This window comes from Aplysia californica, unplaced genomic scaffold (assembly GCF_000002075.1).
Source record: "Aplysia californica isolate F4 #8 unplaced genomic scaffold, AplCal3.0 scaffold00395, whole genome shotgun sequence".
Taxonomy (NCBI): domain Eukaryota; kingdom Metazoa; phylum Mollusca; class Gastropoda; order Aplysiida; family Aplysiidae; genus Aplysia; species Aplysia californica.
The window spans coordinates 226,913-239,835 of record NW_004797665.1 but is presented as its reverse complement, the minus strand read 5'-3'; the positions used below and the strand labels follow the sequence as shown (position 1 = coordinate 239,835).

The following is a 12,923-nucleotide window of genomic DNA, read 5'->3' as shown; positions in this document are numbered from 1 at the left end:
AACACTTTCAGTGTAAAAATAAACAATACATACATTATAGTACAATTAGCAAAACATATTTTCCCTAAATTTATTAAAAAAGCAACCTGTTAAAACATTTTCAGTAAATAGACTTCTTAGTCATGAATCTAAACAACCTTAGCTGAAAAAAACAATTGAGCAGTAAATATATCTTCAGCTCTGCAAGCTTTAAAAATCTTGAGTCATCTTTACTTGTCACAGACCAGTTTGGACAGGTAAAATAAATTGCTTTTAAAAACCATAAATATGGGCAAGGTGGTCTTGATTTCATATTCTAAACAAAAGACTCATTCTAAATATTCAACGCTTCCTTCAACACAATTAAGGGGGCAAGCTGCTTCAGCCCTGCCTATCATCAAGGCCAACTTGAGCAGTGTGGTGGTTCAACACCACAGCAGACAAATGGACACTCGATACAATACCTTACCTACTCAGGAATTGAATCTACATCTCCTGTGTGCAAAGGTCAAGAGCTTAACCAATACACCAGCAAACTTTGCTACCAATTGCTACCCCAGCACTTACAAAGTTCTATCTGCCCAGCACCTAGTTTTGAGAAATTTGGTGTACAAAACTCTGAGTCTTACAACTTTACAACATGTCAAGCTTTTTCGAATGCAATTCTTTAAATGTGCAGATAACAACTCGGAACGATCTTATGATTTTGATAGAGCAAACAGAACATTTGGTATCTGACCTCATGGTCTTAGTAACTCAAAATTATGACCAAAAATGTCAGATAGAACTTTGTAATAATTCTGAGGTAGTGACTGGTCTACATACATGGAAAAATTTAATATACATACAGAAATCTACAACGAACTCGAGATTCACGAGCTGGGTTCCCTCGACTTCATCTCCTCCACGAGAACGCCAAACAAGGAGTTGAGGGTCTGGTGCATCTCAAACAGCTCCCGGTTGTTCATCTCCTTCAGGCCCAGGCTGTCCTTGTGCTCCGCCAGCTCCTTCAGGTGAGCCAGGGCATTGCCCTCGTCCATGTCAAACACCAGCATCTTCCGCGGAGACGACCGGCTCGCTTCAGCGTCTTTTACGAGAAGATATTCGAGAAGAAAATTTCTTTCTATAAAATATATATTGGTGTGGTAATGTTCCTTTTTACAAATTAAGAAATCGTGTGAACCACTTGAAGCACCAGTCACAAAAAAGAAAAAAAAAATTCTTCACAGAAGTAAATTTGTGCTCCCTCAGTGTCAGCAAAACTAACAAAAACTCTATACACAAATCACTAAAATGAGATCTATTTTTTATGTGCTCAACATATGAAAAAGATGAAAAGAAAGAATAAAAAAAAAATTTTTTAAAACCCTCATTAAAAATAAAAACAAAAGCAAACCGAATTGATGGCTGCATGCAAAAATTCAACAAATACCATTGAGCAACCTGGCATTTATCCGAGTTTTGCACCTAGCCGATGACATGTGAACCTATAAATATCTTCCCTCCACAAAGCGTTTGATTTATAAATAAAATTTCAGTCCACAAAGGGGAAATTGTATTATTAGCATATAAATTTAAAGTTGGTTTCAGCAAACCCACAAAAGAGATGAAAAGAGAATAAAATAACATCCCATGTGTGTGAAACAGCTTTCGAATTTATCAAAAATAAAACTAACATATATGTATACACTCACAAACCGGTAACAATGCTTCAAGAGGTTCACACTTGGACTCCTAAAATTACACAGGGCCTTTAATTTTCAATAGAAACCCCTACCAGAGAGAGAGAGAGAGAGAGAGAGAGAGAGAGAGAGAGAGAGAGAGAGAGACAGACAGACAGACAGACAATTCAGTCAGCATTAATTTGCCTAAGTAAATCATCTGTAACATAGTCATTTACTGTTCATGAATATCAATTATTATCAATTATGTCTCATCTTCCACATGAAGATCAGGACAACACAAACGTTACTTTGGGGGACCAGTGCCCTTTACTCTTCTCAGACCACCAGATTTCTTTCCTCCACCCGATCCCTTGAACAAATGGACACATATCACACAAAAAGTACATTTTAAAAATAACTACAGTAAAACCCTGATAACAAAAATTCCCTGAACCAGAGAAATTTCTTTGTATCAAGAAGATTTTGTGCTAAGGGAAGTTGCAATGCGTAGAAAAAAAAAGAGGTGGGGGGAAAAAATGGGGATTTGAAATCTTTTAATCAGACCGAAGGGCTAGAACCCAAACGGCCGCTGGATCAGAAAAGTAAAGTAAATCTTTTAATGTTAACCAAAATTTCAGGTTGCATAAAGTCTACAGTACTCACCTTTGATGGGGGAAATTGACTCCAATGCGGCATCATCACCTGGCCGTACTTTAATGCCTTCATCAGCAATGCTAGATGGCGTGACAACTGAAACAGACATAAAAATATATCTTTATCTTAATGAGTTCTCAAAAACAAACCATTTATGAACAAAGCATACAGACTCACTCACTGGTTCATTGTAATCCTTTTATGAGAACCTAACTATGAAAACAGATGCCTATAATAATGATAATAATAAAAATAATATAAACAACCACTACTACTACTAATAATAATACATAAACAACCACTTCCAACCTTGCACTCTCTTATACATACCCCTGTCTAAGATAACTCTTCTCGTTGACAAAGGGTGGCTGTCTCGGACAAATTCAACTGAGCTTAACTCTTACAAACTTAGGCCTTTTCCTTGTTTTGTCACAGCAAGTTTTAATTTAAAAAGAACAGTTGTTGGCATATTCACCCTAAAAATATAAGTTTCAAGCTACAAGCTGGTACAGCCAACCAACCAATACGTTCAGAAAACAGTTTTTTAAAGTTTTAGTAAGAATTCTATGACACTTGCAACACAAATAGGTCATATAAGTGCCGAGGGTTAGAGGTGTTACAAAAGAGTAACGAACACAAAAAAAGGAGAGATAAGTTCTAGTTTTAGTAAGAGTTTTACGGCACTTTCAACACAATAAGGTCATATAAGAGCCAAAGATTAGAGATGTTACAAGAGAGTAACAAACACAAAACAAGAAGGAGAGATAAGGACGATAGATGTTTGATAGGAAAGAAGAAGCAAACCACACCAGAGCACCCGCTGGAGGAGAGATAAGGACGATAGATATTTGACAGAAAAGAAAGAAGAAACCACACCAGAAGTACCACTTGCACCCACCTGCAGTTAAACATTCAACATCCCAACCTGGAATAATTTGAGCGACACCCAACATAATGTCAGAAAAATATGTTCCACCTACCTTCCCCGATTGTGGCCCCTTTAGCAAGAGTTCTGTCTGGGGAACCGCTGTCAACTTCTACAACAGGCGCCTTTTGGAGGCCGTGCTGGGCCATGAAGCCAGACAGCACCATCCGCACCGTCTCAACCTTGGGGTTCCGGATGGGCAGCTGGTTCACCTGAACCTCAGTCAGGGCACACAGGTCACCGATAGTGTTCAGGTTCCGGCCTTTCATCATCTGGCACAGGCCTCTATACCTGAAATTACACAATTTGAAATATTATAAGAGATAACCTATAAGAAGAATTTCAGCAAACTAAGCAGAACAGGTGAGAATACCACATTTATCTACACAACTTTCTTAAACAGTCAAACATTGATTTTCATTAAGCTGTTCTCAAAAGGTGAGCATAAGAGCTTCTTCACCAACTCCCCCCTCCCCTCCATCTATGGCAAAAAACACAAATGTTAAACTGGGATTCAAGCAAGCTTTTCCAATTAAAGAAAGACTAAATAAACCTATAGATTAGTAACTAAACAACACTATAAGACAAAAGCCGCACAGTAAACATCCAAAATATAAAATTGGCGTTGGTGGCCTAGTGGTTAGGCTCTCCGACTCGCAACCGTAAGGTCGTGGGTTCGAATCCCGTCAGGGGCCCGACGTTGCGTCCTTGGGAAAGGCACTCTACACAAATTTTCCTCACTTCACCCTGGTGGGAATGGGTACCCAGCTATAGACAGTGAAAGATCTTGTCAGTTTGTTAGTGTTTAAGCGCTTAATCAGCTGCTAGCACTGTATGCTTCCCGGGAAGCTGAGAATGTTTCGGAGTGTTCTATGGTCTGCTGGGGTAATAATATAGTGTAAAGCGCATAGAGCCTGCTGTTGAGTGGGGATATGCGCTATACAAATGCTATTTATTATAAGAAAAACAAACAAACAAACCATAAAGATGAAGTCAACTGAGGCAGAATGTTGTCAAGATCTTTCTGGCAGTCCACCAGGTCAGGGAAGATGGGTTTTGTGGAGTCGAGCTGTGACTCTAGGGTGGCTCTGTATGATGATTGAGACAGTGGGGAAGGGGTGGCTCTGTACGGAGACTGCGACAGAGGAGACCCACTGGGGCTCTGATTGTAGCGGGAAAGCCGGGCCAAGCTGGGATCCTGAGGTAGAAAAAAGAAACGGGTTTCATTCACTGATTTTCATCACACATCCATCTCTCTTCATTTACAAAATCGTGTGTTTACATTAGAGTTGCAACAAGAAGAACCATAAGTATTTTTTAGGTTATTTTAATGTTTTTGTTTTTAAAAAAATTTATTTCCTCTTTTCAAAATTGAGAAATGATAAAACTGAACAAAAAACAATGAACATTTACAATGTCCACTACTGACATCTCTAAAATCCATCTCTTGACAAAATAGGTTTTTTAAATATAGATCTTACTTTCTTTTCTTTTATCAAAACTACGATTGAGCTGTCAATGAAGATTAATGAACATTAACAAAACTTTTTCAAATTCTGTTACGGAAAGAAAGATTTCTAATTCTTCATGAGATCACAGTACATGCTCTCTTGTTTCAATTCAATTTTTTTTTAAATACAGAGGTGACATATTAGGGACATTGACTATATTCGTCCACAAAAGGACTTTGCTTACCTTTCTCAAAGATGACTCTAATCTGCGTTTGTAGCCAGAGAGACGCCCCAGATTCTGAAATACATTTCGTAATAAGATGATGGACAATAGAATTTGTGTAATGTCAATGTGGACAAATTTTTCCGTTTAAAAATGGAGGGTACTTCACAACACAATAAGGTCATATAAGTGCCGAAGAATAGATGTGTTACAAGAGATTAACATACACCAAAAGGAGAGATAATATGTACAATATAGGTTTGATAGGAAAGAAGGAGCGAACAACCCACAATCAAAGGCTGATCTATTTTTTTAAAAGAAAAGCAAAACAATGAAAGACATAGATCAGAGGACATGAAACAATGATAGAAACAAGGTAAAAAAGCAACAGGCAGAGTCCCTGTTCTCTGTGCAAAATTCGACTCTGGAAGACACGTGAAACTTTTATATGAAGCATAAACATAAAACGCAATAAAATCAAGGGGCAGATAATGACAGTCATTCTATTTAGTCTTTTGATTAGATGTATGCCCCAATAACATAAATTGGAGCTGAACTAGCCATTTGGAAGGAAGATAGAGATTCTAGTTCACTGACAATGTTAATTAAAATTATCTACAGTAAAATTATATTATAGCCAGTTCGGCTCACAACTTTCAATGTAATTTGAGGGTGGCCCCCTGAGTGATTGAGTTTGTCACCCCTAGTCAATATTATACCGAAAGAAGAAATAATTTTACATTAGTGCCAAAACTAGTCACCGAACACAAAAATTATCACAAAAGTTAAAATACTTTCTTTCCCAATAATTTACAAATTCTACGAAAATCTCAAAATAATGCTTATTCTCCCATAACTTGTTCATAGTAGTAGCAGTAAACCAACAAAGAAATTGAATCCTCACCTTCCTCATTATGAATGACCTTCTTCCAGGGCTGTCGCATGGGGTTAAGGGAGAAGACTGCGCCGATTCACTCTGGTACTTTTCTCTCACTGGACTCTTTCCACTGACCACCGGATCGGCAAAGGACACTCTTCGAGACTGCAAGCATAATTTTAACAAATACACAGTCAACATTAATAAGCTCGATTTAATAAGTAATACAGGGTCAGGGTCAACCACAAACAGCGATTGCTTTACCTTGATAAATCAATGGGAAATCAAAACGTAGGGCAAAATGTACTCCTCTCATCAATATAATAAGATATTAGATCAAGGTATGCCACAACTTAAAAAATATTGATAATTTTGAAATACACAGCACTAAAAAAATCAGCTCGTGCAGACAAGTGCATTAATCAAACATCAAAATATATTCTGAAAATGCAGATGCTGTGCATTTACCTTTAAGTTCAGGCTTTAGGTCAGTATACTCATTACCAGTAACAAAAATTTTAATTGAAAAGATGTGACTTGTCGAATAAAGAGAAGCACTTTGGGCATGGAAAAGTAAGACAGACAGACACAACAGAAGGAAAGAAAAAAGTACAAAACAGATGCACTCCAACCACCCATACACAGTCTTCCAAGTGATCTATAAACTATCAAAATATTGAAACTAAATGCATTAAAGAAAAAAAAGGCAACAATGAACTTACTTTGCTAGAAGGTGGCGTTCCCTGGTCAAACTTCTTCAGAATGCTACTGCTGGGAGACTTTGAGGGAGACCAGTCGTGGAGCAGAACTCGCTCAGTGTCCGGAGTTCCTGCAGCAGCACTGGCAGCTTCACCTGTAACTTCATTACTTTGTTGCTCCTCCGCTTCAACCGAGACTGCTTCATCAACCTTTTCGGATTCCTTTTTGCTCGAGTCATTGCAGCAGGAAGCCTCCGCTTCGGACTCAGTGTCCATTTTGGCATCTGCAGATTTTGTAGAAGCGTTTTCTTTGTCAGAATTATCTGCTTCAGAGTTATCGGTTGTACTTGCTTCAGGGTTTGACTTAGCATCATTTTGATTCACAACATCTTGGGGCATATCGGCATCCTCGCCCTGGTGAAGTTTTTTATCTTCTTCACTAACATCTGTCTCAACATGATCTATGCTGTCAGATGAAGGAATACTTTTCTCTTCATGCATTTCTTCACTTTCAGGAATGCTTGTGGCATCCACTGCTGACTTATCTGCAATCACGGGACTTAAAGGTTCAGACATTTCAGCAATGTCAGATTGTGCATCAACTCTCAGTGGTTCTGAGTGAGATTCGTCCTCTGTGTCATTAACTCTATTGCTGGATGCTGGTTCTTCAGCAATGTCCTCCAAGCCACTGGGCTCACAGTTCTTGCTCGTGGGTTCACCCTCTCCGGAACTTTCACTCTCTAGAGACAACATCTGCTGCCCAGGCTGGATGTGATCTTGCGAATCAGCATACGAGTGGTCCATGAAAGGAGAGGGAGGATTACATTCACTCTCCGTATCCACAACCTGATTGTCATCAATCTTTTGCTCTTCTTCCTGCCTTGTAATCACCTCTGTAATCTCCGACAGCCCAGTTTCTTCCATGTCATCTGTTACCGGCTCAATAGAGGGCGCAACGACTTCATCAACAGAATCTGTGACCTCATCGACATCACACTGTTTGACAGTTTTGAGAGAAATCTGGGATAAAGGAACATTATCTTCATCTTCATCCGACTCTTCAGCTGCCACTTTTTCTATCGTCTTCCTCATTTTGATTCCTCCTTTATTTCTCTGTTTTGGTTCAGAAATCTTCCTCGACTTTAGAGGAGGTGCAGAAGAACTAGGGGATAGTTTTCTTCCAATCTTTCCTCGTGTTCTGAGCATATGTCTCGGCTGGCCAGTCCGTTGTCGTGGAGAAATAATTCTCTTCTTATTTCCTGTTGCAGACGGCCCTGACAGCTTCCTTTTCTTTATCTCCAGATCGGCATATTCATCCACAATCGCATTCTTGATGGGCGAGACCTTGTCTCCCTTTTTCAAAGAGCTGCTGAAATCTAGCGACGTCTTTTTAGGATCTTTCTGTTTTGATTTAACTTCTTGAGAGGTAACAGCACAGCTTCGAGATCTCTTCACAGAGCTATGCCGCCTCGATGGGGTGAAATTGGAAGGAGATTTCATGTCTGGGGTGACCTCCCCCACCACCTCAGGAGACAATTCAATTGGCTTTAAGTGCGTCATTTCGCCATCTGGTCCTTCTTTGGAATTTGTGACATCAGATCGCTTTTCGCTGCTGTTCTCCGACTGATGGCCAGATTTACTCTTTTCTTCTTCGGTGGACGAAGGCTGATGTTTGCTGGGGGTGTGAGACACGTCATCAGCTTCCTCTTGGACAGTTGAGGTCACTGGCTTCCTGTCCTTGTGTTTGCAGCGTCTAGGAGAAGATGCACAGCACGGGCATTTTTTCTCAACCAGCTTGTTCCTTGTAGCACGCCTCGGACGTTTCATAGGAGAGTATTTTTTCGGCACCGCCTTCTTTCTCCTATTGGGTAGGGCAGCTTTTTCACTTTCATCTTCAATGGTAGGTACCACAGGGTTAAAGTCTGACTCTGAACTGGAGGGCACTCTATCTACTGTTTCTCCTGACTTGTTTGACTCCTTCCCACTTTCCTCAGATGAAGACTTTGGGCTTTGAGATCCAAAATCTTTCCCATCACTGTGAAGCTGAGAAGCAAGAGTTGGCATCATTTCTAGCGAGAACTTCTGCACTTCCTCCCCAGTACATGGAAACAAGCTTTCACTCTCTGTAGCCGAATTAATTTGCTTGCTACCACCAGGAGCAGCATCAGCCTTCTCAGGAACTTTTTCAGAATCCTCCTCCTCCTCAGGTAGTGAAAAGCCAAAGGCGGTGAGACGATCTTGTTCCTTCTGATTTTTCGTTTCTTTCAGGCTTGTTTCAAACCCCTGTGAGGATGTCACTTCAGGATCAGCATCGGATGAGGGCGGTTTCCCACTACTTCCAACTTCCGCTTCCCCAACTGTCTTATCATCCTCCCCTGAGACTTTGTCCACAAAAAGTTTGCGCACACTTCTTAATACAGGGGGCGAAGTGTCGCTTTTCGTAGGAGTCTCAGCGATTGATTTGTCTTGCTCTCTGGCTATTTGCCTTTTGGCCGACAATTTAAACGGAGACTGTGTGTCCTCAACCAGGGTGTGCGTCTCCTCGGTCTCTTCATCAGGGGGCGTGTCGCTCTCAACAACCAGGGCAAAGCTGGGACTATTCACAGCGCCTGCCCCAGAAGTTTTGCCGTCACTGCTCTTTGTCGGGTTTCCTTTCACAATCCACTGATCCAAATTAGAGGCTGGACTAGATTTCTCTTGTTTTGTTGGCAACTTCTCTGTTCCATCCTTCGCCTGCTCATTCTGGTGGTCACTGATTTTCTTCAGAGGAACTCTTCTTGGTGCCTTCTTGTTTGTCTCGTTTTCCTGTTTGGCTGACTGTGAACCAGTCATGTCGTTCTGACTGTGAACTTTGCGTAAAGAAACCCGCCTAAGCTCTGGTTTTCCAGAATCTTGACTTAGACTAATCGATTTCGACTCTGGACTTTCCTTGTTTCTAAACATAACAAAAGGAGCATCATTGTTTATGCTACTGTCAGAAACATCAGTTTGATTTGCTGATTTTTCTGACACAACATTCTTCGATAAATCTTCATCAGTTTCAATGGAAGATTTCACGACGTCTTCCTCTGAAAAGTTTTCAGCTCTGACATCAACCTCATCCTGTGTTTTGTTCACAGCACTGACTTGCTTCTCTAAATAGGTCGTTACAACTTTCGTTTTTGCCTCTGAAGCACTCCCATGCTTTTCATTTGATTTCTCAGACAAGTCCCCTTCTGAAGGCTCAGAAACACTTTGAAGCTCTTGGATGCGAACAGACTTGCGCCTCCTCGTTGCCATGGGCACGGTGAAACCACTCAGTTCACTTTTCTCACTCATGTCGAGGTCATTCTGAGAAAGAAAAAAAAAATATTCCTTCTCAAAAGGAGATCCACACAACAAGCATAGGGATAATTATTAAAAGGAAAGACCAAAGGACAAAACACTGTTTATTATTTAGGTTCTCAAAGAACAATGTGAAAAGTTAAAAGAAAAGAACCCTGAGGAAGGGAGAGTAAAGTAATTCACTTGTAAAGTGAACAGATAAACATCATTTGACACATTTTCAAAAAATTCAAAAAAATTTGTAAAGCAAACAAGACAATTCTCTTTTTTCATTATATTATTTTTAAATGCTTCCAAAATTCCTATTCAAAATTAAAATTATCAACTGGTGAGATATTCTTGAACAAACAAGCACAGATGAGTAAGCACAAAATGAGATCAGCCACAAGATTTAAAAAACAATCAAATGCTTTTCATACATTGCCCACACAACCTTAGAGAAACTGTTAATTCTCTTACCTTGCTGTTCTTGTCTTTATCCTGAGTATCCCCTGAACTCACGACTATGACACTTTGAGATGACTGGCTACTACACAGGATCAAGGGAAGAAGAATGAGAGAACATGAAAATAAGCTTTAAAAATATGTCTCTAGAATAGATGAAAAAACAAGCATGTGATAATTGTAAACATCCAGAAATTTGCAATATCAGCAATATTTTGTTTATTACATTTGGAAAGAGTAGTAGTGGTTAAAGTACACGTGAGGCTTTATTTTACCTACTGAAGATAAGAACAAAAAATATATGTGCTACACTGGTCTGAAGGATCAGTTCTTACTGTGGCTGCTTTTTCCTACACAATTTCAACTCTATAAATACAAAATGAACAACTAAAGTGCTTTTAAATATCAGCATCCCTCCCTCTAACAACAAAGAAAACTTGTTCATCTTAGTTGGGAAAAGATATTTGTGAAACAGCCAAAATTTAAAAAATGCTGCTTGTTAATGAAGACTACCTTTGTTGTGTGTTGTCCCCTGCGAACTGCGACATCAAGGACACGTCTTGAGACAACTCCAGGTTGTTATACATGGCAGGCAAGATTCTGGACAAAGAGAATAGAAGGAAAAAATGATTGAAGTACAGAAGTAATAAAACAACAAAATTCTTACCATGAAAAAAAAATATATGGGGAAAATTACCACCCAAAAAAATATTCCTCTTACCTTCATCAGGTAGACTATCATTAGTTATTCAAGACAAAGGAACATCTTAACTACAATAACACTTGGGAACCACCATCACATGAAAGTAATCAAATACACTTTAAAAAATGTTCATGGACACATCAAGTTGCTTGTCACCTTTCAGGTATAAATAAACTTGAATCCATCTCCTTCAAGTCAAATGCAAAAGTAGCATACAAGTCAGGCCAAAGTTATTCCTTTAGGAATATTTATCTTGATTTTGTTCTGTTTTGTAACCAGAATCTTTTCTTTTCATATTCCACACTTTAAAAAGAATAAATCAATGATGTCTTCGCAAATACATACCGCTTTTCTTTCATGACTTCCTTCTGATGCTCTGTCAGAACCATCTTTTTCCGTGTAGCAGGCGAGTTGATCACAACAAACTCCTGAAAGTGATTGTTTTGAAACCTTTATCAAAAGTCTCGTAACACAACATAATGATCACAACCATCACAAAATATGCAGTCTACTTACTTAACAAAAAGAAAAATAACTTGGAATTAACCAGAAGAAGAAACATCCTGAAGTATCCTAAATATTTTCAAAACCTTTAAACAAAAATTGGGCATAACATATGGGTAAAGATGTAGTAGAGGACTCTTGTTTAGTTTAGTATGGGGTTTTACGGCGCTTGCAACTGCATAAGGTTATATGAGCACTTGTTTAGAAATTTCATTGTACTTGACATGTTACGCCCCTTTCGGGCAAGCATCAGGTAGCCACGAGACCACACAAGACAATCTTAACATTTTATGAATGGCGACAACTAAACCTTTATATTTCAAAGAAGCACAAAAACAATTACACCTCTCATACCACTGAATATCATGAAAACTTGCAAACAGCACAAGAAACATTGACATTAAAACTGCACCTCTTCTTTCATGGAATCGACAGCCATTCTGCTCCACATGGATGAAAAGAGTTTCTTAGCATCCTTCGGGGAAATTGCTTTTGCTGGTGACTTTGCAGACGGGGACGTCTTTCGACTCGGAGACAGGTCTCGGTGGAGCATGCTGCCTCTCTGTCTCTTCGGTGATGGCATTCCTGGCAGACACGGGGGTGGGGCTTGCTGGGACTCCCCCTGTTCCAAAAAGTAGTTTTAGTAAGTTTTACGGCATTTGTAACACAATAAGGTCATATAAGTGCCAAGATTAGAGGTGTTACAAGAGAGTAACAAACACAAAAAAGGAGGGGAGAGAAGACGATAGACGTTTGATAGGAAAAAAGAAGCAAACCACACCGGAGCACCCACCAACCACCCACTCAAAAAGTATGAAGTATGGTATTTGATTGAAGTGTCAACTGTGTAAAGAAATATCTGGAATGACAACCATTTGCCTTCCCCAAATGGTGCAGAATTTTCAGGTATAACTGGTACACATCTGATAAACACAGCAGACCCCTACCCAAATCATACAATAACTGTCAACTAATTTATAAATATCTACACCCAGACACTTATTGATTGTAAAAATGTTTAGAGTCCTGCACCAACACAATTTAGACTGTGTAAAGAGGGGGCAGGGATACCACTGATATTTTGAGATAATAAACTGAAAATGTGCAAGGTTGCATTTGCCAACAGAATAACAGCTGATACACAACTAACATGGGGTTAAACAGAAAACAAATGCTGAGAATAACAATACCTTCTTTTATGAAATCATAGAGAGAAAAAAAAAACGAAATAAGACCAAACAAACAAACAAAAAAAGGAACAAACAGCATCCAGACATTTTGACCCTGCCAATCACCATCAACATAAACTGAGCAGGATGCAGAACCCCGCAAGAAAGAGAGATACTTAATACAGTGTGGGAACAAAACTGTATTCTCTGTGCTATGCATACCTGCCAACATTGCCTGGACCAAAATCTGTAGTTGGACGCAAATTTTTTTCCAAAAATCTGTAGTTGACCTAAAAAATCTGTAGTAG

General features: G+C 39.3%; 1 protein-coding gene across 3 annotated transcripts in view; it reads right to left on the bottom strand.

Moving 5' to 3' along the window:
• Positions 1-220: 220 nt before the first annotated feature.
• Positions 221-12,923, bottom strand: part of LOC101859720 (telomere-associated protein RIF1) — a 32,675-nt gene continuing 19,972 nt past the window's right edge. For 2 of the 3 annotated variants that reach the window (XM_005103899.3, XM_035971207.1), the window contains exons 23-33: positions 11,859-12,068; positions 11,288-11,370; positions 10,753-10,839; positions 10,255-10,324; positions 6,496-9,801; positions 5,801-5,938; positions 4,918-4,971; positions 4,203-4,420; positions 3,278-3,513; positions 2,307-2,393; positions 221-1,066 (exon numbers count right to left, since the gene is read on the bottom strand). In XM_005103899.3, the coding sequence (XP_005103956.2) occupies positions 852-1,066; positions 2,307-2,393; positions 3,278-3,513; positions 4,203-4,420; positions 4,918-4,971; positions 5,801-5,938; positions 6,496-9,801; positions 10,255-10,324; positions 10,753-10,839; positions 11,288-11,370; positions 11,859-12,068 (4,704 nt within the window). In that variant the 3' untranslated portion in view covers positions 221-851. The remainder of the gene's footprint in view (positions 1,067-2,306; positions 2,394-3,277; positions 3,514-4,202; positions 4,421-4,917; positions 4,972-5,800; positions 5,939-6,495; positions 9,802-10,254; positions 10,325-10,752; positions 10,840-11,287; positions 11,371-11,858; positions 12,069-12,923) is intronic. The other variant, XM_035971206.1, reaches the window with a different exon arrangement.